Consider the following 23,566-nt stretch of genomic DNA (forward strand, 5'->3'; position numbering starts at 1 on the left):
GGACAATCTGTATAGATGATATATAGATATGGATAGATAGCCATAAGTCATTTATAACCACAAGATAGCCCTTTATCTACAAAAGAAAAGTGTGTATAATACTTTTAAAACAAAGAACAAGACTAGAATTCTAATCTCACCGGGGAAATAAATTATACTGTTGCACTGATATGGGCATGTCAGTATCATCAGTGTTTTAGCTGGAAACTATGGACCTTTCTACAAAGTTGGATTAAAATCTGCTATTGCATAACTGCCCAGGATGGCTTTGTTTCTGGTCCAAGAGTGGTTGGGGAAAGGAGAGAGGCTTCCTATGGAGCCTGAGGGCAAAGTTCCTGGAAAACACACACAAATCACCTGGGGAATACATGAGCCCAGTTTATCATCTTTTCAAGCAAGTCTCATATCCAGATAATTTATTTCAAAAAATCAAGCCTGTTATCCCATCCATGCACACTCATGTTCCTTTGGGTGCATACTAGAAAAAACCTAACTGAATTGCTCTTAGGCAACTCTCCCTCTAGGTAATTGCACCACCGAAGAAGGCAGTCTCCTAATGTTTGCATTTGGCAATGAAATCGCTTTGCTTATACATAAAATAGTTCATAGTAACCATTGTCTCTTCCATGTTCTTAATAAATAAAGAAACAAGCAAGATAAAGGGTCGAGAAACAAAACGATTGCCAAGTACTGTGGTCATACACTGCACGTTTTATCTTGCATTCATTCCTAGGTATCATTTACATGAGTCCCTTTCAAAAAACTAAAAGGTACACAGAGAAAACCTAACCATGCTTTCCTTAGTTTCTTTTCATTGGTTTGTGCTTATTTTGGCCATCAGAGCTTTTACATTCATATACAATTCACTAGCAGTTCCCATAAATTCTACAAAATCAGTGTCATAAATATGTGATGAAAGATCTGGATTTGTTCCTTTAAAAAGATGCTGGAGTATTGTTGTTTTCTGGCTGATTTTTCTAACTACATCTTTGAGGTTTGTTAATCAAGGATAAAATTTCCCTCTAAAACTCTTCACTGCTCCTTAGATGTCTTTTCTCACCAGCTATTGCAGTTATTGGCACAGCTTTAAACTTCACAGAAACATCTGCAAATGCTCCTCCTGTTCTCGTCACATTGATAATGGGTCCAACATGATTTTCTGCCACTCGAACAAGTGGAGCTGAGAGCTGAAGAATTCCAAAGGCATCATCATTGGCAATGATAATTAGATGAGCAATAGTTTCTACCTTAGGTCCAAGGCGTGGAGAATTGGGAACTGAAAAAGAGAAGAGAATCTATCAAAATTCTAAGAACAAGTCAAAAGTCATTAAGCCGCAGCAAGATTCCATCAACCAAATGGGATCATAACTTAGTGTTTTCTCTCTATGAAATATTACTACAGTATGTATTAGCACTAATCTAGACATTGTAGATACAAAAATAAATTAAACACAAAGTCCCTACCCTTATAGCTTTATCGTCTATTGAGATTTTTATTATAGAATCCTTAGCAAACAAATAGTTAACCTACATGAATAATTTAATAAGTATTAGAAATTTGTCAAAAAGCAAAAAGAATTAGAGTATAATAAATCATCGCTTGGTATATATTACAAGAGATAATAATGAAACCTATAGAATTATAATCTTTTAAATTAGCTACCAGCATGCCATAAATTTTTTTTAAAAAAACAGCATTACAGTTACAAAATTGAGTAGAAAAGTAATTTAACTCCATGATCTCAAAGACCAGCTGCAGCAAATCATCATACTCTAATTAAATACTGTGTCTCTGCTTCAACTTTCCTCCCTCACAACAAACCTGTTTCTCTCTACCCCTTCTTAGTTAACTCAACTACCTCATCTGGAAAAAGCGCTTCAAAGCTACCCCAATGCTGCTATAAAAGAGTGTGTGCAATAGGTTCTCTTCTTACTTTCCACTGATTATCAAGAGAGCAAAGCTTATTTTGAAGGCATTTGGGACCTTCCAAAAACTACCCCTCATACAGAGGTTCAATTCCAACCAGAACCCTTCCCAAAACAGTATAAAAAGTGATCTTTTAACACAAACAAAGCATATAAAACTTTTATTAGAAGTAAATAATTTTGAGATCGTATTTAATTTTTTTTGTATTCTTTCTATAGAGTTCATATTTAGAATATCTCTAACAATGATGGTATTTGGAAATATGTGATAATGTATAAAAGTCAACACTTTCAGACAAATTAACCTAAAAACAAGTAACAACACCATTTAATTTCAACTATATAGGTCCAGGTCATGCTAAATTATATCATAAAGTCACAACTAGAAATCAGTATAATATAATTAAATTCAACTAAATTAGAAAAGAATGGCGGTGACAGGGAGTTGTAGCAACAGATGGCATTTTTTGAGTGTGCACTATTTGCCTGGCATTGTTCTAAGCATGTTTCTTATATCAAGTCATTTAATCCCCAGGACATCTCTATGTGGTCAGTGATATTGTCACAATTTACAGATGAGGAATCAGAGCCACAAAGATGGGGAGGAAGTTACCTGTAGGGTTTGTCTAATCTCTTATATACATTACTCATCAAACCGCTCCTGAAACTTGATTACACTCAGAGTAGAGTAACACATATCCTATCAGATTCTACACCGATTCTGCCTATTAAAATCTGAATCAATATCACACAGATTTGCCCTTAATTGTTCTTTAATTATTTCACATATGGCTTATGCCTATCCTGAACTGCCCCAAGTATGCTGTATGATTCCAGGGACATATCAAGCATAACATACATCATTTGTTTCTCCCATCCCATAGCTCATTGATATTCTACATGTACCACTTTATTATTAATTATTCACATATATTGAATGCTTACCATGTGCCAGACACTGCATTAGTTTTCACATATATTATCATATTTAAGTCCTATAATATTTCTGTATTGCCCATTAGGACACTGAGGCTAAAAATGATTATGTCCAATTTTATTATTATAATTGGAACATAAGTTATCTGACACCAGTACCCACAGCTCCTAGTCACTTGTATATGTAGTAATCCCTCCTTGTTTTATATCTATCTCACTTAAAAACTGTGTGTTCCTTGAAAACCAGGCTCTATTATATAATTATTACTTAATAAGACTCATTGCATTTTATTTCAATTTATTTGCTATTTTAACTGATTCTAAATCTTGCTGAGAAAAAAAAAAGTATTGTGTGAGAATTTTAACCTTAAGTGTTATCTAAAAATGTAATGTTAGCAGTTATCCTGTAAACTAAATTACCTTCTATAGCCCTGAGTTACAATTACTGACATTGTGGGCAAGAATGTTGCTTACTATACAGTATATTCATCCAGATGTTACAGTAAGGTCAAGAAATTTACTTGTAAGAACCATCATCTATGTGGCATAGCATGCTCAACGTGAGATCTTGGAATCTGACTCTTTGGACTATGTAATTCCAGTTTCCTTAAAAATGTTTTGTTTCCATATAAATATTGTCCTAAAACTGATAATAAATTGATCTTCTATTAATACAGCCTTTACTTCTTTCCTTATTCCAGAAAATCTAGATTCTTTTCACCTTTCTAAAGTTTTATGTCCACTTAGAAAATGTGACTAATGAACAAGCAATAACACAGTAACTGCTTTCAGTCCCATCAGCTCAAGCCCAGCTCTCTACCCCTACCCGTACCACCCCTCTCTCTCTACAAAGCCACTGAGCCACAACAATACCAGGGAGAGTGGCTTATACTTTCCAATAGAAGCTACCAGATCCTCTGTGGATCACTCCTGATTCCTCATTCTTATCCCCAACCAGGGTCTTCTCAACTCTCTCAATGACCCACAAATTCACAGGATTTCTTAGTGTTCCACAGCCCTGTTGCCCTGCCCTCATGCAGTTGCCAGATCCACTTGGCCAATACAAAGAGCCTCTGTTGCTTAAGAAATCTTCCAGAGTTGATCAAGGTGAGAGGCTCCGGCTCTTGCTACCAGGACTGTCCTTGGAATTTCCAGATTAATTACAGGATGTTTTGGAAGTTACAATACATAGCACAACGAGAGGCCCTTCATGCACCAGTGGGGTCCCTCGGCCTGGCCTGTGGGAATCAGGCTGAAACCAGCTCTCCGACATCCCCTGAGGGGTCCCAGATTGCGAGAGGGCACAGGCCAGGCAGAGGGACCCCACCAGTGCACAAATCTGTGCACAGGGCCTCCAACATTACCTGAGGGGTCCCGGATTGCAACAGGGCATAGGCCAGGCCAAATCCATGTACCGGGCCTCTAGTATGCATACTAGTATAAGATCTTTGATTAATCTCTTCCTGCCCTCTCCCCTCCCCACTTCCCTCTGAGATTCATCAGTCCGTTCCATGTTTCCATGCCTGTGGTTTCTGCTCCTGCATTGAGCATCTGCCCCCTGGTGGTCAGTGTGCGTCACAGCTACGAGCTGGATGGGCACTTAGGCTTTTATATATATAGACTAGGGGCCCGGTGCATGAAAATTCATACACTGGGGGTGGGGTGCCTCAGCCCGGCCTGCCCCCTCTCACAGTCCGGGAGCCCTCAGGGGATGTCCCACTGATGGCAGGGAGCAGGCCTAAGCTGCAGTCTGGCCTCCCTCTGTGGGAAGTGACCGGGCTGATCATGGGAAGGTGCCGCCGCCATCACCCCGCTGCTGCTGCCACTGCCAACCACAGTGGCTGCTGGCACTCAGCCCTCGATTCTTAGCGCTGGCCCCGCCCCCACCTACTGGTGGGTGGGGGGCAATCTGGGGCAGGCCGGCTGAGAGAGGGGCTGTGGGAGGTTGAGGCACAGCAGGTTGCAGAGGCGTGGCACCGTGACCGAGCCCATGCCGCTGCCTCTGTGGCTGCCTCTGCGGAAGGAGCCATGGCACTGGACTGGCCTGCGCCACCACCTCTCCCGGCCGGCTCTGTAGGACACCCTTCAGGGCAAACCAGCTGGCCCCCACCCGTGCACCAGGCCTCTATCCTATCTAATAAAAGAGTAATATGCAAATTGGCCATCACTCCAACACACAAGATGGCTGCCCTCATGTGGTCAAAGATCCTGCCGGCTGGGAGAGGGGCTGTGGGAGGTTGAGGCCACGGCAGCGCCGCCTCCTCTCCCACACCACCCTGCCTCTCCCACGCTGCGCCGCCCCACCTCTCCCGTGCCCCTTGGCCCTCACAGGCAGCCTTGAGATGGACATCTGGAAGACATCCGGTTTAATTAGCATATTACCCTTTTATTAGTATAGACAGTACTAGAGGTCAGTTACACTGGGTTACATAGACACTTATAAAACTTTAGGCTTGGAAGGTAACAGACTTTTAAAACATAATTTCATATTTTCAAGTGTCCCACTTCCATTTACCTATAGGTAAACTAAGATGATGCTTTCAAATTTAGAGCTTAATATTTTTATAGAATTTCTACTATACCAGTGGTCGGCAAATTCATTAGTCAACAGAGCCAAATACCAGCAGCACAACGATTGAAATTTCTTTTGAGAGCCAAATGCTTTAAACTTAAACTTCTTCTAACGCCACTTCTTTAAAATAGACTCGCCCAGGCCGTGGTATTTTGTGGAAGAGCCACACTCAAGGGGCCAAAGAACCGCATGTGGCTCACGAGCCGCAGTCTGCCGACCATGGTACTATACCAAATTCTTAACTTTGGTTTTAGAATTATTATTTATAATAATAATAATCATTTACTAACAGATACTTACTTGGGCGATTCTGTACTTTCTCTATTAAAGTAGAGTTGAGTAGTTCAACAAACACAGATTCTGACCTTTCTGGTTCATCATCATCCAAAATTGTAATCGTTATTGTGGCCTCACTCTGATTGGTTTTGAAAAGAGCAAATCCAGAAGCTGGTATATAGTCCCTTCCTTGAGTTGCTCTGGCTAAATTAGGTGGAAAATAAGGTGGTTTTTCCATATCGTCCAGTGTTGCATAAGTGACCATGATTTTTCCCATGAGGCCTTTTAACCTTATTATTGATAATGTGATATTCTGAGTTGCTTCTTCAACTTCAATAGGTCTATTTTTCTCAGAAAAGATGAAGATTCCATAAGGATCATCACTAGCCAAAACTATTAATGTGGCATTAGTATGAACTCCCAAAGATCCACTGGAGACACTGAGGATTGACACAGAGAATGCCTTATCCAGTTCTGGATCTTCATCCGGCAATATCTCCACTGTGATGTTGGCACTTTTTTGCCCAATTTCAAATGTGACATTGCCAGATGTGAAGGCCAGATCGCCATCTGGATCAGAGTCTATGCTCCAAAGCAAAGTTACTTGAGACAGAGCTCCATGACTTCTTATAATCTATAAAATATTGAATATTAACATATATTAAAAGAGGTATTAAAACCACTAACTTAGAAGTTTCTAAATACAGAATGATAGCAATTTTATATAAATTGTTCTAAAAAATATGAGATTCTTAAAGGCAGGTATCATGTACTAACCCATTTTTGAAGACATGGAGAGTCCTATTTAAAAACTGATTGTTGCATGAAACAAAATATTGATTGAACATTTGTAGCTTATAAGTAAACTACAGCTATATTTTGCAATTAAAATATATATAAATAATAAAGTAAATGTAATTAAAATGTATTATATTTAAGAACATTCATTGCCATTTTATATTTACTGAAAATACTATATATACTTCATTGTAAAGAATAGATGAGTAACATTTTTAATGAAAAGTTAGCCATAAAAGTTGTTTTTAAAAACAAATTATAGTATTTCCTTTATCTTCAATATAATATGAAAAATAAACTCACCAAACACATATTTGACCCAAGGTTACATAAAATACATCTAAGAAGGAAGAAATGCCTTTCTGTCAATATTTTAAGAAGAAAAAGCTTTTAAAAATGTTCCAAATAAGTTCCAACTAAACATGATTTTAATTTATACTTAAAATATGTTGTCTCAAAATAAAATTTGAGACAGAAATTTTATAAAACTTCATCCTCTCCTATAATCCTTTTTTATTTTCTTTCTTGAGTAATTAGTCACTGTTGCTAAAGTTGTTCAATTTACTCCAGAACAGTTTACTGAAGCTCTGTCATAAGAGTACAGGAGGGATATATTTTGAGTGATTTTTCTTCATTATTTATATACAATCTCAGGAAGCTGAGCAAGCTTCTAGCTCCTCTGAGTTATTTAACAATAGAAAACTATCCAAGTCCTACTGGAAAAAATGCAGAGTAGGTACACACAAACACATACACACATACACCATGTACAGAGTTATTATTATTGCTGTCTACTAACATTGTAGGTTTTCTTTCCTTCTGGGAGAGATAAGACAGGACCGCACTTCTCTACCCTTTAACATTAGCACGGCCATGTGATTTGCTTTAACCAAGGACATGTAAGTGCAAATGCTGTGCATCACTTCCAGGAAGAAGCCAATATGTAGTTCTCCACACCCACATTTCCCCTTCTTAAAGACAGAAGTGCCTGTTGAGATGTGGCCTCTGTAACCCTCAGTCCCTATGTTATGGCACCTGGCCCTGCGCAGGTCTGCCTGTGGGTTCTTGACTGTAAGAAGGCAAGATTCCACAGCAGGAGTCCAGGTGACTTTAAAGGTACATTTATTAAAGCTGAGGACAATGAAAGAAAAAAGGGCTTAGCACAGAGGAAGCAACAGGACAGCCCAGGCCGGGCAGCTTTGTTTCTCTAAAAATGCCACAGGAAAGAAATAAGCCAAGGCAGGCTGCCTTCGCCCACTGGGAAGTCTCACTGGGAGAAAACGGGGCCTTGGAGACAGGTTCAAGGGGGTTAGCCTGGGACGAGGTGCCACTGTCCATTGCTCCTCTGGTTGCAAGTCTCATGGGGTCCCTTTGAGTTTAGATCCCTTAGAGTTTAGGAGCTATGTGCCTGTGTGTGGGAGAGGGGGGGCGGGGGGGTGGTTGGGGAGAAGGTGCAAGGATGCTCCCCAGAGGGAGAGCTTGTGTTGGTCCTTTGCGTTGAGGGTTTTTATTTCTCTCTTGCAGGCAGGCATCTTAGGGGAGGTCTCAGGGGAGGGTTTCAGCAGAATATTCATCGGTTTTCCAGGTGTGCCCTTTCAGGGTCCTGGTCTTCATTCATTGGTCTGCTCTAGGGCAGGGGGTCATTTGTCATTGCAACTGGCCCTGCTGTCGCCCACCTGGTTTTGCTGCTTTTCTGGGCATGGAACTACAATACAACTGAAGCCTAGATGTTCTCTCTAGGGAGGTGACCTTCTATTATCTGCTGTAAATTGCGTGGCCAGTTTGTTCAGCTAAATGTCTGTTTTCCTATTCCACTTGTCCTGGCTTACTGGCCTGTTTCACATAAACGATGGATGATTGCCTATTTCAGTTGGACACATACACGAGTGACAAACAAAACTTTGTTGTAGTAAACTATTTGATAGGGGCAGAAATAGAATGTTGGGAGACCATCTAGAATTGTAAGAAGTATTAATCATGCTCTGTTAACTGTGATTGTTTTTCTGACTAAAGAAGGCACCTTCTAATCTGGCTGGTAGTTACACAAGGGACCTGGGAGCTCACCTGGAAATGCAGCCCATCCTCCCCATTTGGAGCTGCCTATGATCATGAATAGATTAACAAGTTTGCGCCAGCCCTTGCATATCACTAAGCCCTTTGAAGATCCCCAGCCCTCTGCTTATCTGTTAACTGTCCATTTGGCAGACTACTTTCCCATATAGTCTTTGTCCTTTTACCTAATATAAGCAGCTGGCTTATGGTGGGGTACAGGGCAGATTTTGTGAATGACCTGCTGCTCTCCCATATTGCCAGCAGAATTGGAATAAACACTCATAAATGATTCAACCCTGTCTCTGCTTAATTGGCTCCCTTAGTGATAGGCAGCATGGACCCACTGATTGTGCGGTCATATATTGAGATTTTGGAGAAGTTTGTTAAACAGAATATCTGAATGAATAAAAAATATATATGTAATAAAGCTCCATTACATTCCTTAAAGAGTCATGAATCCTCAAAATCATAAGATAAATCTGTATGCAAAACCAAAGACAAATGCTAAATCACTATTTAATGGTAAATTTGTATTGTTTGTGACACTACTAGACTCTTTCCCTCCACCTACATAGAAAAAATTCACCTAAAATACATAATACAATACAACAGTTTTAAGAGAACGGAACATGGCTAGGACTGCAGGGAAAAAATGTACTCACATTGAATATAACAGTGCTGTACCCGTCTTCTGGTTCAGTTCCGCTGACAACGAGTGACTCAGGGCTAAATTCAAATACACCATGAGCATGGTCAGAGGCCGCAATTGTCACTAGAATTTGGGAAGCCACTCCTAGACTGGCTGCATGAATAAGTTCCAACAAATAGCAAGAGAAAGTTAATCAGTAATTTACGAACCAAAGGAAAAGGCAGGCAACAACCTTTGAAAACAGTTGTACCATTCACTGAGTACTTCTCATTTGTTTTAGAAAGGCTGACACGAATGGTTGCCACACATATTCATGCTTTTATGACCTTTCTCTATTTTGGTACCAATGTGATATACAAGTGCTGCATAAGCATTTGCAGATGAATAAGAAAAACTTGTTTTTCTTTTTCTTTTCTGTGAAAGAGAACATTCTTCCATACAGAGTATATAAGGAAAGTCTCCCACGACCTTTACTGACCTCAGAAGAACATGAGCCAAATGACTTTTCCCTTCATGAAGCAGTAGTTTCCCTATGATTTTCGTTAATCTGACTGAACTGATTCTTGGTTTCTAAATGTACATTAATTTTAGGCTAATTTTTTTCATCATATTGTGATATTCTAGATTTACCTCTCCTAGTCCCAAAGAGTCCAGTCCTATAACTGAAAAGGTATCACGATCTAAATAAGTAATTCTTTTCCTGAGATGTTCAACTTTTAGGTTTAATGGATGCAGGCAAACATAAATAAGTAAACAAATCCAAAAGTAGTAGAGTCATTAAATACAGATGTTACATGATGCACTGAAAAAAGTTAGGAATGAGAGGGTGGGAACATGAGTTCTGACACTAACATATAAAACCTGGCATTGTGAAAACGGAGAAAATTCTCCCTTAAGAAACAAGTATTCTATGTATTTTCTCCTAACATAAAAAAATATTTGAGGGGAAAAAGTGAATCATGTTCGTATATAAATATACTTCAAAAAGTATCATCTTTTCAATATTTTCTCATATTAATTGGCAACTTATTCTCCCCATTTATTCTCTTCTTAAATTCTTTTTCCCATTTGTTTTGACTAAATGCTACATATAAAGATTCATGGTTCTTTTTGCAAAAAAAATAAATAAATAAAGTAATGCGTTTAACATGAAAATATAAATGTTCTATTTACGTCTCTTTAGGTATTCAAGCCTATGTAAAATGCTTTTCAGTAATCACTTGTAAATTATATTAAAGCAAAATTTATATTCCAATTAGAATCAGGGAACTGCAGTAGGCTCATACAGAGATGAGAATCTAAGCTTTGGAGGCAGGCAGACTTGATTCTGACTTGATCACTCTCTAGCAGGGTGACTGTAACACGGGGCAAATAATACCTCATAAAGTGCTGTGATGGTTAAGGAGATAAAATATATGAAAGACTTGCGTATAGTAGGTGTCAATAATTGGTTAGTATTTTTTGTCTCTAAAAAGGAAAGTTAAAATGTAGGACAGTAAACGGCCTTGGATCAGCTGCTTACCACGTTTGTGAATAGTTGGAAGGAAGAATTCCATGTCCCCATCACCACTACCACTGCCATCAACCCTATAGAGTTCAGCAGTCACTTTACAAGGAGAAACACAGAGACACAACCCACACAACACACATTGACACAATGAGAAAATTAAGAACTCTTAAAACATATCCAGTAAAGAGGAAAATGCAGTAATATTCATCAATAATATGCATTCTTCCACACACACACAAAAAAAAGATAGATCTGCTAAATGGTAAAAGTATAAATTAGTTAAGCTACCCACTTACAAAACATCATTCACAGCCTCCGGAAATACTCCATGTAAGCTGTAATTGGTATTTCCCATTTCTGCCAATTTAATTTTAAATTTTCACTTACAGAAATGTAAATTGTTTTTAACATTTTAAATGTTTTAAAAATATTTGTTTGCGGGTACACTCAGACCTCCGACAGGTACCTTATCACTCACAACAACAAATTCTAAATCAGGGAAATGCATCAAACATTTCCCTCCAGCCACACATTTAAATCCTCCCACAGTTACCATTTTCAGGTTTGATTACCCTTTTGCATCTGACACTGTGGAGAGAACCCTAGGCAGGCAGTCTAAAACTCTCTGCTTCAGCCCTGGCTATGAAAGATACCAGCTGTAAAACCTTCAGCAAGGCACTAAGCCTCTTGGTACCACACCTTTCTCACCTACAAAAAAAAAATGTTACCTTTTATAGAATGGCTGTAAAGTAAATAATATTGTGAAAAATAAAGTACCTTGGCAATATACAAGGACTATAATTAAGAGAAAACTTTTTCCTTGACTTCCAATACATTTTATCCCCCCACCATTACTTTACCAAATGCTTGCAGACAATGAAAACAGGAAAGGCAGCGATGATAGCAGTGGGGGGAAAAGAGGAGGAGAAGCAAGGCCACATCTATACCCATGTGCTTCTACTGGTGTCCTTGACTGGCACGCTAGTCTTAGATCTGTCCTGCTCTTCTGCTCCCCTCAGTAGGACTGGGATATACCAGATATGAGAAGCTATGGCACCCCAAACCTGAAATATCTTAAAAACTTAAGAGGCAAAATGGATTTCAGAGAATATCTACTGCATGGCTTTGCCCCCATATTATCCACTAGCTGTTAGAAAGAAGGGTGAAGTTCAATACCAATGTGCTCTGGCTAGCACATAACATCTATTCAGTGGGCTGGCTATCTTAGGTGGAATCAGTTTTATAGACAAACCAGTATGGAATGAGGGTTAATTCCTTGACCCTCAGCAGAATTTAGCTCTCAAGCTTTTTCACTTCTCAGGCAGTCCCGTGGCTATATGAGGAGTGGAGGCCAGTGTCCACGTTCCTTTACTGTCCATCCCAATTCACTTGGGTAGAGGGGAAATCAGATTCTCTGCCACTATTTGCTTACTAAGAAACTGCAAGACTGGTTTTCAACTGAGTACTCATGCCCAATCAATACATAGCAATGGGTATTATAAAGACATGGGAAGAAATTTCAACATAAAACCACAAGTATTTCAAATATTATTTCTGAAGAATATTCAATGTTCTTTATCAATCAATACGAGGAAATCACTAACATATGTTCAATTATATAGTCTTTTTAACTATAAGTGATACAGAGAACAACTTTTCAAATAATTTATAGTGACCTTGGATTAATGAAGTCCTGCCATGAAAATAATGGAGATCTGGGGACTTGTCCATAGAGGACAGCAAAGCTAGTATTATAACATGCTACCTGCCAAACAGGCCACCCAGCATATTTTTATTGTTTTATATGGTCAACCAAACTGTGGTGCTGTTTAATTATTTCCCTAGCTTGCCCATCCATGCTTTCACTGGACTTTGGGGAAAGTTTGCATACTTAACCCAAAGTCTCATTACATACTAAAAGCCAATAATAATACTTCTGTCCTGCCCTATCTCTCCCTGTGGATGACTTATACATAGTACTATGACTTTCTCCATCAAATATGAAGATAATAATGCCAGGTTATGTAATGGAAGAGACTACCCTGTTGAAAACCGTAACAATTCTCAAATTTCTTACATTTACAAAGGTAATGTGATACATATCACATGCATTCTATAACACCTTACTAGCACTTGAAAATCAAACACATTAATACTTCTGCAAAGAAACATATATAAAGAGTTAATGTAAGTGGAATAAAAAAGATTATAAATAGCCTCTCTTCGATAGAGAGGAGTTTAGCTAAAAAATGAATTTTTTTACTCCAAAACTCTTTGATAATCAGAGCTTTCTGAATATCAGAATAGAGGATAAGGTAATACTGTTGACCTGTTTTATTGATAATCACCTCATAACAGATTACAATAAAGGAGCTATTGTAAAAATTAAACAAAGGATTAAAAAAAGAACTGGTTTTAGGGGCACCAACTATGACTGACAACTACAATTTGGCGATTCAGGACAATTATCCTATTTCATTCTAAAAGCACTCCTACTTTAGGAAAAGACCAATGGGCAATAAAAAGAGGGAAAATACCACAGTAGATGGTATCCTTATAATAAAAATTAGAGATATTAACTCAGAATTTACCAATCCTCATAGCAAAAGTATATGTAAAATGAAACTATGAGTTTAATACTGATTTCTAAATCTAGTATTATACATTTATGTAGGGAGATAAAACATTATCTTTTTACCAAGAAAGAGATGATCCATCAGATTGTCTATATACATTAAGCAATTATTAATGTTCAGACTGTTCTTTCCAAAAACATGTAATACACAGATTTATGGGGGAAAAAAGGGTAACATTAATTCAAAGGAACATATTTCCATAAAGAATGTATAATCATGGTGTGTGGACAAGCAAATATTCTATATTTTTGAGTCACCAGTCTTACCTCCTCCCTCCAAGTTTAACAATTCAACTTTAAAAGATTTTTCCAATTCAGGGATAGAATTATCAGTGATGTTAACAGAAATGTATTTATATCTTTCTCCTGGTTGAAATTCTAAGGTACCAGCAGCACTCTGAAATGCAAATGAGAGATTTATCCATTAGATTATAATAATTCTGTATATGAATCTACAAAATGATAATGTTCTCTGTCCAAAATTATTTTAAATACTGAAACAGAAGAACGTAAGTAAAATATAAAATTGGAAATACTGAATTAAATACGTATAGTGTTCAATATAAATTCCAACTAAATATTCCCCAACTAAATAAAATAGAAAAATTTTTCTTCCTTATTTGCCTATTCATCAAAAATGTAGTCCAGGCAAATGAGAAATATAAATAGATGACATCCACAAATTCCTCAAGAATTCATTGAGATGTCCAAAATTCTCTTGAACAAGTATGTTTAGAACTACTCAAATTATATAACTAAGCAATTTAAATATACAATGCATAATAATAATGGCATTTCCATTCTGAGAATTTTTCCAAGGAATACTAAATATGGGTCCATTGGACATTAACTTTTCCTTGTCTATACTTGAAACTGCACTTTATAATATAGGTCTCCTATATTATAGATCTTCACATACTACAAGAAACAAAACATTATTTAAATTCAGTCTTAAGGCCCTTTTTTCTATTTCTTATATAAGCATTCCCCCCTCAACTTATGAGCATACATTTTTATATTGTTTAAATTTTTCTAATGTTACCTCGTGAAACATATATATCATCTTGTTGATCTCAAAGGTAAAATGAGCAACCCAAGTACCAACTCACTAAATCACGCATTCATTAACTTTTTTAATACTTATCAAACACATATAGCGTGTGCATGGCACCATTTTCGATACTTCAGATTCAAAAATGGTCAAAACAGCCCAGACAGCATGGCTCAGTGGTTGAGCCTCTAGAGACCTATGAACCAGGAGGTCATGGTTCGATCCTGGGTCAGGGCACATACCCAGGGTTGTGGATGGTAGGGGGCATGCAGGAGGCAGCCAATCAATAATTCTCTCTCATTTTTGATGTTTCTATCTCTTTCTCCTTCTCCCTTCCTCTCTAAAATCAATAAAAATATGTATTTTTTTAAAATGGTCAAAACAAATCTCTAACTCCATCAAGAACATTCCAGAAGAAGCGTAAGTATGTAATACAATAATTCAAACAGAGTAACAACTGCAATAAAAGACACATAGTTCGCTCAAAAAAGGAAGTAATTAACTTTGCCTGGAGTATAGTTGTCAGTGGAGTAATTCTGCAAGTCTTAACAGAAATAACATGTGACTATCTTAGAAAACCATCTTGCTTGACCTTAGCAAATCTTACACAATTGGCCACTTCTTCTGGAAACATGTTATTCTCCAGTATTCCATTGTATCCAACTCTCCTGTCTTACCTTCCTTTCCAGCTCATCCTTTTTTAGTGTTGTCAATTTTAACATTCTCCTGTGATCTGTAAAAACTGTTGTTCATCAGACTCTCTCTAAACTCTCTCCTTAGACCAGACTATCATACTCTAGGCTTTTAATATCACTTATGTGCTCCCAACTCTCAAATTTCTATTTCAAACCTCTGATTCCAGACTTAAGTATTAATATCTATCTCAAATTTTTCGTATAACTTCTGTTAGAATTTTAAATTCTGATCTTCCTTAAAATCTATGCCTTACCTAATCCTCTCCTCAGCACGAAGTTGTAGAGTAGCAAGTTGTTTATGCCAGGAACAAAGGAGTCATTTTGATACCCTCTTTGCTTTATCCTTCACATTAAACAATCCTCAAATCCTACCATTGTGCCCACCTACTTCATCTATACTGTTACTGCCCAGTCCAAGATACTATCATCTCTTGCCTTGCTCCATAAAATGGACTATTTACTGGTCTTTCTGCGTCCAGTGTCTACATCTTCTAATTCCATTCTCCATGAGTCAGCCCCGTGGTCGGCAAACTGCGGCTCGTGAGCCACATGCAGCTCTTTGGCCCCTTGAGTGTGGCTCTTCCACAAAATACCACAGCCTGGGCGAGTCTATTTTGAAGAAGTGGCATTAGAAGAAGTTTAAGTTTAAAAATTTTGGCTCTCAAAAGAAATTTCACTCTTGTACTGTTGATATTTGGCTCTGTTGACTAATGAGTTTGCCGACCACTGGGTCAGCCTAATGATATTTTATAAATACATAACAACTTTTAATTACTTCTCCTTGTTTTCACAATAAAAGCCATAGAATCTGTAAGGCCTAGAATGATCCAGTCTCTGCATACCTTATCTTTTATCACCACAACTATCTCTCATCACTCCAGAAATACTGGTCTTCTTACTGTTCTTCTGACAGCCTGTGCTTTTCCCTAAATAGGGCCATTTTACCATCTGATTCATGCCATTTTCACAGTCTCAAGTAATTCTTTCCCCTTCATCTAGTTTACTGGTTTTCTCCTCCAACTTAGACCTTCAGAGCTCAGCACAGATATAAATTCCCCAAGAAAGCCCTCCTTGACTACCCAGACTATGTCATCACCCACCTGTCTCTCAGAGTACCAGCTCTGAACACTTCCCATGACTATGAGTCAGTCATTAATCAGTTGGTTAATATCACTTGAGAGCTGAAGTAAACACCTGGATAGTGAGAATCACCTGCATCTTCGTATATGAGAATATAGTTCAGAATAGTAATATCTGATATTCAATTGTCTCCTATTCTGTATATGATCCTTCCTGGTACCTCCCCACCCTCCCTATAACATACACACACACATGTACTCACATGCACAACTTTAAAAATCTTACTTCCATGTTAACACAGACCAGAGATAGCTGAAGCATCATAGAGACTTGGTAAAGGCAAAGGGTATCACATTTCCAGATATAAAGATTCAAAGTAGTAACAAGTGAGAAACAGGGCATCTAGGCCACTGAAAATCCTCACAAATGTCCCCTAAGGCATTAGCTTTCCAACAGTAATGGATAAGGGGAACATAGGTTTATGTTGGTTTTGTTTTAGTTATTAAATTAAATGTGAATCCAACTGGAGAGTGGGAATGTTCAAATTACCTAGAAATTGAAGACAATCAATATAAGGACTAAAATGTTTCTTTAAGAGAATGCAGAGAAGACAATACTAAGCCAAGCTGAGATGTCTTGTGGAATATGTTTCATACCAAACTAGGTAAAGATACAATAAATGTCAGGACAAGAGAAATTTAACTAGGTGTGGGTTTTTTCCCCCAGTACCATACTACTTCTCACTTGGAGAAAAACATAATTAAAATTGAAAGACATGAACATATAACTTCTTTATCATTTTGTTTTGTTTGATGGATGGAGACAAGAGGATTTAAAATGTGTAAGAAATACAATTTTAAATATATCGGAACAAACCTATAACATTAAAATAAATACAGGTGAAGCCTATGACAAATATAAGGTCCCAGTGAAATCAGTCTGATAGCCATTTAAGATTCTGGCTTCAAGGGACTGAGGTACATTAATTTACATAAATTTAAAAAGCCATCAGTGCTTATTTCCCTTGTTTAGTTATGTCCCAGGTACAGTGCCACGTCCCTTCTGCTCCTCCCCGAGGACTGTGTGTTTTACAAGAGCAAATACCACTTCGGAAGGACGAAGTGATTTACCTGGTAGTCCTCGGGACTGAATGCTGTCAAGGACACTGTTCTATATTCCGCCATAACCCTCCCCAGGAGTCCTTGTGCACGGACGACCAGTAGCCTAACTTCTCCATCTTCCTCCTGCACCGTGACCTGTGGAACACTGCTTGCAGGCAGGGTCATCGTGTCCTCCGGCTGGGGAGGCAGCCCGGTGGAGAACTGCAGCAAGCCTGGCAGATACAAAGAGAGGCAGAGCATTCTGACCCAATTTCTTATTGGGAAGAATTTCTTACTCATTTGAAACAGTCTTGCACAATTATTTTGATCATTTATAAAGGACTTTATTGAAGATTTGAATAACATGCTTTTGACACAAAATGTTTAGTTTTCAGAATGTTAAAAATTAAAGTGTTAATTTTCCTTGTCTCTACCCAAAAAAATTCTTAAAAAAAAAAACAGACCTAAGTATCAATAAAAAGAATAGTGAAAGGGCTTTAAAGTATATATCATCAAACATTTACTCATATTTGGGTCTCTAGAACTCATTCTTGAACTTAAGATATATAATACTTTTTTTTTTAATTTAACTATGAAAACAGAGTTGAAGAGCCTCCCACTTTTCCTACACAGACCTTTTATTTATCTTTATTGTTGAAAGTATTACAGATATTCCTTTTTTATCCCCCATTCCTACACAGACCTTTTAATAGATATTCTTGCTTTATTCCTACAAAAGAACTATTAATTTTCAATGCAGAAAACAGTTTCAGTTTACTAGGACAAACATCTATAATAGTTCCCCAATTAAGGAATTTATAACTTTTTAGCATAAGACAAAAAAAATAATATATACTATATAACAAATCCACTTCTTAAAGCTTAATAAATTACAAAGTAAACTAATTAGATGTTAACTTATCACACTAGGATAGTATTTTTAAATGTTTTCATAGCCATGAATATAAATACTTTCATTCATTTTAAATAATCCTACATATACTTTTCAAAATATATTCAGAAATTAATCTTTAAATATTCCTTCATAAGCAATGTCCCTCAAAATGGGAGCTTAGAAATTCAAGAGTTTAGAAGCGAGAAGGTCTGAAGGAGCTCTACTTAAATCATTTGTAAAAAAAAAAAAAAAAAAAAAAAAACCCTTAAGAATTTCTTAACAAGACCAAGTACACCCAGAGAAGAGAGGATTATTCTTGCAAAAGGGCTTAGTTACCATATGGATGATCACTGGCTTTGATAGTGATATCTGTTGTTTCCTTTTCAGGATCTATACTTGCACCACTGGTGGGAGTTGAACCTAATTTCCCATCTCCAGGAATTGCAGAAACCAATGTCACACGGAAATACTCATTGAGCTCAGGAATGTCATCATCAAGAACATATATATTCAGAACCTAAACAAATAAAAATCCAGAGGCATAAAGCAATGAGGAATGTATAAATTATTTATCACTTCCCAGAATAGAATAGCAATTAAATTATATTTGTGTTGTTGTTGTTTTTTTAATATATTTTTATTGATTTCAGAGAGGAAGGGAGAGGGAGAAAGAGACAGAAACATCAATGATGAGAGAGAATTAATAATTGGCTGCCTCCTGCACTCCCCCTACCTGGGATTGAGCCCACAAAAACCGGGCATTTACACTGACCAGAAATCGAATCATGACCTCTTGGTACATAGGTTGACACTCAACCACTGAGCAACAACAGCTGGGAATTAAATGATATTTAATTAAAGTTACTATTTAACATGACTTTTCCAGATAAACTGGTTTTGTAAGATGGAAAGGCTAGTGTAGATGTAGCAGGCATACTACTATAAACCAACCCCACTATTCAATCTTATTATTATTGCTTTAAAAATCAATTTTTTAAATTAAAAAATTATAGAAGAAAACGTTTTAAATAAATATTCACAGAAGGTGTGTAGGGGCTGGGAGAAGGGAGTAAAAGGGGGCATGAGAGATATCTGTAATACTATCAACAATAAAAATATATTTTAAAATATTCACCGGAGCATACACGATTATTTTCCTGACCAAATTTTATTTAATGTTATCCCTCCCAAAATCTATATGAATCCACTTTATAAAGCTATGTTTTCCAGTTATATTTTTAAATAATAGTTAAGTTTCCTAAGGGAAAAATTTGGGAATCAACTCTATTTTCCAAATAGGAATTTTAAAAAATTACCACTATCATTATTACTTGATAAAAGAAAAAGCACTTTAAATTCAAAAAGTAGTAAAAAACGACATCAGAGGTTGAGCGTCGACCTATGAACCAGGAGGTCATGGTTGAGTTCCCGGTCAGGGCACATGCCCAGGTTGTGGGCTCGATCCCCAGTGTGGGGCTTGCAGGAGGCAGCTGTTCAATGATTCTCTCTCATCATTGATGTTTCTATCTCTCTCTCCCTTTCCCTTCCTCTCTGAAATCAATAAAAATATGTTTTAAAAAAAGACATCAGAATAAAATACAGTCCTTTAAACTGAATAATGTTACCCTTATGAAAACTTACTAGTTGTCCTAACTCTCCTCATTTTATTAAAGACTAGTAAAATATTTATCATGGATAGCACTATAGAGTGCTATAGGGGAACTTTTGTTATACACTATTTAATTTGTTCTATCTTCCCCCAAATTATGGACAGTTGATCACTCTTCTTGAGCTTCAACTCTTTAAATCTTAAGAACATTTTTAAAATTCCCTCAATGTTATCTTCTCATCCAATTAACTAACTTCTAAATCCCTGAGAAATTTCCTTGAAGATTATATCTGCAAGTCTGAAGTTATTTTACTATTTATCCCTGATGACCTATAAGCTATTTCCTTTTTTAATGAAAAATACTGAGATGAATAGTCCAACATAATGAGCTAAAAGAATGTAAAAATAAAATCCTGATGGCCCAGGCTGATAGCTCAGTTGGTTGGAGCGTCATAATGATATGCCAACATTGTGGGTTTGATCCTCAGTCAGGGCACATATGAGTCAATCAATGAATGCATAAACAAGTGGAACAACAAATCGATCTTTCTCTCCCTCCCCCTCTTCCTCTCGCCTTCCCTCTTTCTGTCCTACCTACGTCTCTAAAATCAATTTTTAAAAAAAAAATTTAATTCAGCAACAGTGACTAATTACTCAAGAAAGAAAATTAAAAAGGATTATAGGACAGGATAAAGTTTTATAAAATTTCTGTCTCAAATTTTTATTTTGAGACAACATATTTTAAGTATAAATTAAAATCATGTTTAGTTGGAACTTATCTGGAACAAAATATTGACTCGACACGGTTAGCATTAGAATAAAGGAATCGAGAAAAAAGCAAGCGAGTGCAAAGGGTTAAAGCTTTTTCTTCTTAAAATATTGACAGAAAGGCATTTCTTCCTTCTTAGATGTATTTTATGTAACCTTGGGTCAAATATGTGTTTGGTGAGTTTGTTTTTCATATTATATTGAAGATAGAGGAAATACTATAATTTGTTTTTAAAAAACAACTTTTATGGCTGACTTTTCATTAAAAATGTTACTCATCTCAATTGCACTTACAGAGTGTCATTTATTTCTGGAGCATCTATTCAGAAATGCAATGATGGTTCATCAAAAATTTTTGGTAACACTGGAAAGCACTTGTAATTTCAAAACAAAAAAAAATCACCTCATTTTTTCCAAATTTAAAAATAAAATGAGATTATAGTTATAAGAATTTCTCATTGCCTGAAAAAAATACCATTAAGAATTCTGCCATTTTCCATTGTATCAGTAATAACAAAAACCCTGCAATAATAAACCCCCAAGCTATACCACCTTTATTATACTGGGATTAAGGAACACATAAAACTATAACACACACCATTCAAAATCCTTAATTTTTCTTTTGCATAAATAAATACAAAAATATTTTAGACCACCCTTCATGGTCAGTGGTTGAGCGTCAACCTATGAACCAGGAGGTAAAGGTTCTATTCCAGGTAGGGCACATGCCAGGGCTCAATCATGGGTGTGCAGGAGGCAGCTAATCCATGATTCTCTCTCATCATTGATATTTCTCTCTCTTCCTATCCCTTCCTCCCTGAAATCAAAAAATTTTTTAAATGTTTCATACCATGACACATAGCTAATTGCCTAAATATTTTAAATTGCTTAAATATCAAGAAGCTGCAAACAAATGACAGAACAGATCAGAAACAGCTTTCCAGGAGCCTGTCAAAGAAACAAAGAAGGTAGGGTTTACCTCTGATCTCTGCCAAGGAAGGAATGTGATAGTTCCACTGGCATTAGCAAAATCATCAACAAGGTAATTAATGCCATCAGATTCGATCTGCGAGATGGTGTAAAAAACATGCACGTAACCCAGAGCTCCTCGGGTTCGCTCCACCACACATGAAATGGTGGACCCCTCCTCTGCAATCTGAAATTGAACACAAATTATTTATAATTATATGCCAATTCAAATCAGTGATACAATTACAATGCTTTCATAAAGTCCTTTTACCATTATCTTAATTCTGTAACTTTCTACAACTCTAAGGAGGCCTCCACATCCCTCCAGATATATTTTTGTCTGCTAAAAAAAAAATTGACTCCATTCATTGTATCTTGTTCTTTTTAAAGGGATAAATAAAGCAAAAAGAATGATAGTAAATTAACTATGCATATCATTCATTCATTGATACCTCCTGTGTGCCAGGCACTGTGCTAGATGCTATGGATACAAAGGATTTTTTGAAAGAGATAAAAGCACAGTTCTTTCTCTGGATAACTCTAAAGAAAAAGACAACTCAAATTCTATGAGTGCAGCACAGATAGAACAATTGGGGCAGAAGTCAGAGGTAGAGGGAGAAACATGACATCAGGAGAACACTCCAGGCCTGAACATGATATAATTGAGTGGATCAGAGGGAATCATGTTGAGGGTGGTGTAAGTGCCATGTGGGGAGAGCCTTGAGAAATGCCTGGTGGGGAGAGAACAGTTAGGTCAAGGACATTTATGTCATGCTTAACTTAGTTTTGATATTTCTGTCATATAAACATAGTCATCCCTCAGTATCCACAGGTTATTTTTGGTTCTTAGACCACCCACACCACCAAAAGATTTCAAAATCTGCAAATGTTTAAGTCCCTTGTATAAAAAGGTGTACCATTAGCATATAACCTACACACATTCTTTCTTATACTTTAAGTCCTCTCTAGATTACTTATAACACCAAATATAATTTAATGCTATGTAAATAGTTATACTGTATTGCTTATGAAATAATAAGAAAAAAATGTGTGTTCATATGTTCAATACAGATACAACCATCATTGGCCTACTACAACTATACAACTACACAGTACATGTCAGCAACAATGTGCCTTTTTTTTTTTCTCAAATATTTTCAATCCACATTTGGTTGAAACCAAGGATAGAGAATCCGCAGAGATGCAAGGCCAACTCTATGTGTGCATACACACACATGGTTGTGTATGTGTGTGTGTTATGTAGAAAACATTTTTATCTAAACACTTTAAGATAATGCTTATTAATTTTATGGAGCAAGAAGTTGTAATAGCTTTTAGAATAGGTCTTCATATGCTCAAATTCTGAGTCTCTTGATTTAGTTTCCTTTTTATGTGAGCAAACACAATTCATAGGAAAAAACTACAACTGAATGAATAGAGATCAAAATGTAAATCTTTATATATGTCACTAGTTTTCATATCAATCATAAGCACTCTGATCAGCATTAGATAAAGCCATTTCAGTTCTGACATTAGGGCTAGAGAGAACAGATTTGAAATTTGTCTACAAACAGGCAATAGTTAAAAGTTACCAATGAGCATGCAGCACCTGATGTACCAGTAAATCCTCTGAGTTTTACTGAACATCAGCACTCTTACTCCCAAGTGTGGCAGCAACCCTGGTGCCTCAGAAAGAACAAGACTAAGCACCCTGGGGCAATACTGTGACTCCTTTATTTGCCTGCTGGTCTACTGGCATGGGAAGCCCAAAACATCCAAGGCTGTCCAATTTGGAAAATACTGGACCAGAGGATGAAATTATCAATACCAGATGATGATAAAGACAGAGATAATGAATCATTAAAATATTTTTTCTACTATTAAAATATTCATCTAATTGACTTTAGATTCATGATACAAGCAAATGTTTGGGCCAATATATGAAGGAGCAAAACACAAAGTAATAATCATCAGAACCATCATCACTTCCTTTTTCAATAGAAGCCATTACAGTTTTCTCTTTCAAGTCAGGAGGTTGCCAAGGC

The 23,566-nt window shown here is 36.9% G+C and overlaps 1 protein-coding gene across 1 annotated transcript in view; it reads right to left on the reverse strand.

Moving 5' to 3' along the window:
* The window catches only part of ADGRV1 (adhesion G protein-coupled receptor V1), a gene marked incomplete at its 5' end in the record, with an annotated part of 444,372 nt that overhangs the window by 372,954 nt on the left and 47,852 nt on the right, over nt 1-23,566 (reverse strand). Inside the window, 8 exons of the mRNA XM_079797671.1 lie at nt 1,061-1,276; nt 5,735-6,344; nt 9,223-9,362; nt 10,732-10,815; nt 13,622-13,751; nt 17,311-17,513; nt 18,512-18,692; nt 21,532-21,708. Coding sequence (XP_079653797.1) covers nt 1,061-1,276; nt 5,735-6,344; nt 9,223-9,362; nt 10,732-10,815; nt 13,622-13,751; nt 17,311-17,513; nt 18,512-18,692; nt 21,532-21,708 — 1,741 coding nt within the window. The remainder of the gene's footprint in view (nt 1-1,060; nt 1,277-5,734; nt 6,345-9,222; nt 9,363-10,731; nt 10,816-13,621; nt 13,752-17,310; nt 17,514-18,511; nt 18,693-21,531; nt 21,709-23,566) is intronic.

Source organism: Cnephaeus nilssonii (assembly GCF_951640355.1).
Source record: "Cnephaeus nilssonii genome assembly, chromosome: 2".
NCBI classification, from domain to species: Eukaryota; Metazoa; Chordata; class Mammalia; order Chiroptera; family Vespertilionidae; genus Cnephaeus; species Cnephaeus nilssonii.